Raw genomic sequence first — 3,234 nt, forward strand, 5'->3', positions numbered from 1 at the left:
CATAAATATAATTATCTATTATCACTAGTAAGTCACAAAGGATTGCTTGGTAAAACCTATGTGTGTTTGGAGCCAACCTAGGTTTTTACCTGTTTCTAGATTCATTTTACTTTACTAATCAGCAGGCCACTTACCAGGCATATTTTCTTACTCTCACGAGTTATGACTCGTGATACATAGGCAGCAGAGAGTAATATTAAGAGCTTTGAGTTTCTCTCTCACGATATTACTAGAAGCTGAAGAAAATAGTAAATAAAGTTCCATGAATAAATGAAAAGTAAAGCAGGATTTACTAGGAAAGTTTGCCCTGTATATTTGTGTATATTGTTGTATGTATGTTGTAGAAGAAAGTCTTGTTGAGGCACAGGTTGGGGTTGGATATGGCTTCCAAGGGTGTGAATTTAGTGACATATATAGCAAATTGGAGGAATCCTAAAGCATTAGGGAAATAACATCTTTTCCATCATCAAGACAAATTATGTAATTGAAGGGTCATCCTTTCCCCATCTTGCTAAACAATAACAAGGAAATAAGCTGCTAACAATGATGATTGTTGCTCAGAAATAGTATATAAGAGGCTCAAAGGGCCAGAAGACTTTCAAACTCAAGTCACTCACTCACTTGGAAACCAACCCAGAAACCTAACCCAGCAACACCATGGTCAGCTCCTGTTGTGGCTCCACCTGCTCTGGCCTGAGCTGTGGCTCTGGCTGCTGTGCTCCCTGCTGCTGCCGCCCTGCCTGCTGCCTTAGGCCAGCCTGCTGCCAGAGCACCTGCTGCAGGACCAACTGTTATAGGCCCACCTGCATTGTGTCTACCTGCTACCGCCCCAGCTGCTGTGTGTCCAGCTGCTGCCAGCCCTGCTGCCGCCCCAGCTGCTGTGGGTCCAGCTGCTGCCAGCCCTGCTGCCGCCCCAGCTGCTGTGTGTCCAGCTGCTGCCAGCCTTGCTGCCGCCCCAGCTGCTGTGGGTCCAGCTGCTGCCAGCCCTGCTGCCGCCCCAGCTGCTGTGTGTCCAGCTGCTGCCAGCCTTGCTGCCGCCCCAGCTGCTGCTGCCGCCCAACCTGCTGCAGACCAAGTTGCTGCCAGTCTGTGTGCTGCCAACCAACTTGCTGCCGCCCTTCCTGCTGTCAGTCTAGTTGCTGCCGCCCCAGCTGCTGTGTGTCCAGCTGCTGCCAGCCTTGCTGCCGCCCCACCTGCTGCCAGACCACCTGCTGCAGAACCACTTGCTGCCGCCCAGTCTGTTGTGGGTCCTCTTGCTGTTAAATGTATGGACCTGTGTATGAATTCTTACCATCCTTATTCCTGGGAGGTATCAGTTCCCTTACTTATATCACTCAGTATGAATAGAGTTTGTTCAGTCAGACAATTATAAGGTAATCCTTAAGAGACTAATTTAGAAACCTCCTACAGTGGCTCTCTAATGAAATTCCTTCTTCACCTCACTGTTAGTCTTTTCCTCTTTCGTGATGACAACCTTGAACCTAATTTTTAAGTCCATCTTGTCAAACTCTGCCCTAATGCTCCAATCTTCTTGGTTTTCTTCAATCAGGAAACTCTGCAGTTTGAGGAGAAAACTAAGTGCCATACTTTATCTCACCCCAAGATTTTAGTGCTGAGATTCCAAAGATTTTTCCTTCTTGGATTCCCTATTAGACTGATTTTTTATTGTTATCATGTCTGGCAGTCCAAATAAGACTCATGTTTCCTGACAATAAACAAACAACAAAGCAAATTGACTTCACTAATTATTTCTTATTTTATATTTTTCTTAGTATTTGGGTAATTCATAGGATCGCATGATCACAGGACTTCATATTTCAATGGATCCTCAGCACCCACATAGTGCCTCTGTTTAAACATATCTCAAAAGGAGTAATTCAGGCATCCCCTTCTTCTTTGGGACATCTCTGGTTTGGGGGATAATTTCCCCAACATGAAATCTAAGTTTTCCTCTTTGCAACTTCTTTCTATGGCTCTTGGTTCTACCATTTGGGTTCAAATAGAAAATGTCGATCTTCCACAGGTAATCACTTTATTTATGCATTTTTAAGTGCTGACCTTACATCTTAGAATCAATACATTTTTTAAAAGAATCAATCTTTTGTATTGGTTCCAAGGCAGAAGAGTGGTAAGGGTTGGGCAATTGAAGTTAAGTGACTTACTTGCCCAGGGTCACCCATCTAGGGAGTGTCAGAGGACAGATCTGAACCCAGGACCTCCCCTCTTTATCCCTGGCTCTTCATTCATTGAGTCACCTAGCTGCCTCCTGTGACATCACTTTAAATACTTGAAGACAATTTTTATATGCCACCGGAGTCTTCTTAACTCTCAGACAAACACTCCATTTCTTTCAGTCTGTCCTCATATGACACGGGCTTAAGGTTCTTTACCATGCTTATCACCCATTATAAGGAGGACATGGGCCAAGTCAATGTCTACCACTTGGTTATAAAATCTATTTTGAAAAAAACAAACAAACATGTTCTATAAACGAAAATCCCCTTTCCCCCTGAAAGTTGATATTAATTGATACTTCATTTCTTAGCTGCCCCATTCTTTAGCCTTCCATTTGCATTACCCTGAAAATCTGGAAAGCTCAAGTTGCTGTGGACTCCAGTCAGCCAAATACTGCTACATTGTAGAAAGCACTGTGCTTAACTTTATCAGCTTCCCGGAGAATCAAATTTCACAATTTCTTTCCATCAGTGAAAATAATCCATTGTCTAACAGAAAATCATCATGAACTGTCCTTTCAGTATAATGGGAGGATGTTTTCTCCCACATGAGAAAATTACCACCTCTTATAACTTACCTTAATACAGCTTCTCTTGGGGATCAAATCCTTGTAGGTACCTATTGTATTCATAGACAACAGAGTAAATTCCAAAACAGGTCATTATGTCTCCTCACTTTGTTATTTGACTAAATTACTTATCTGAGACCTTCATCTGTTTACTGATTTGCTTACACATATCAATTGTGTTTCTGGTTAAAAGATACATTTAAACAATGGGCTAAAACTCTTGAAGAATATCATGCCCATCTGTGCAGTTTTTATCTAATAAAAGGGCTCCTGCACTCGTAATAATGATTGTCTTGGGTTTCTTTTGTATCACCAACATTTTCTTTTATAATATCATTTACTAGCTTTATGATCTTAGGTGAATCATATCCCTTGGCTAGATGTCTTTGAGTGGTTTGGGCTAGATAACAAATAAGGGTTTTCCTCTAGTT

At 42.3% G+C, this 3,234-nt stretch overlaps 1 protein-coding gene across 5 annotated transcripts; it reads left to right on the forward strand.

Moving 5' to 3' along the window:
* The first annotated feature begins 618 nt into the window (after window positions 1–618).
* Window positions 619–1,847, forward strand: LOC103099032 (keratin-associated protein 4-4-like). Of its 5 annotated transcripts, none has more exons than XM_056816767.1 (2): window positions 619–968; window positions 1,137–1,847. In XM_056816767.1, exons 1-2 carry the CDS (start codon window positions 658–660, stop codon window positions 1,261–1,263), a joined length of 438 nt encoding a protein of 145 aa, XP_056672745.1. In that variant the 5' UTR covers window positions 619–657; the 3' UTR covers window positions 1,264–1,847. The 5 variants fall into 5 exon arrangements, with proteins under 5 accessions (XP_056672745.1, XP_056672744.1, XP_056672743.1 ...); XM_056816766.1 differs by having other exon boundaries at window positions 619–812; window positions 876–1,847; XM_056816765.1 differs by having other exon boundaries at window positions 619–810; window positions 859–1,847.
* The last annotated feature ends 1,387 nt before the right edge of the window (window positions 1,848–3,234 follow it).

This window comes from Monodelphis domestica, chromosome 2 (genome assembly GCF_027887165.1).
Source record: "Monodelphis domestica isolate mMonDom1 chromosome 2, mMonDom1.pri, whole genome shotgun sequence".
Lineage (NCBI taxonomy): Eukaryota > Metazoa > Chordata > Mammalia > Didelphimorphia > Didelphidae > Monodelphis > Monodelphis domestica.

Coding starts and splice junctions, on each gene's coding strand:
- LOC103099032 (XM_056816763.1), top strand. CDS start 658: ATGGTCAGCTCCTGTTGTGGCTCCACCTGCTCTGGCCTGAGCTGTGGC.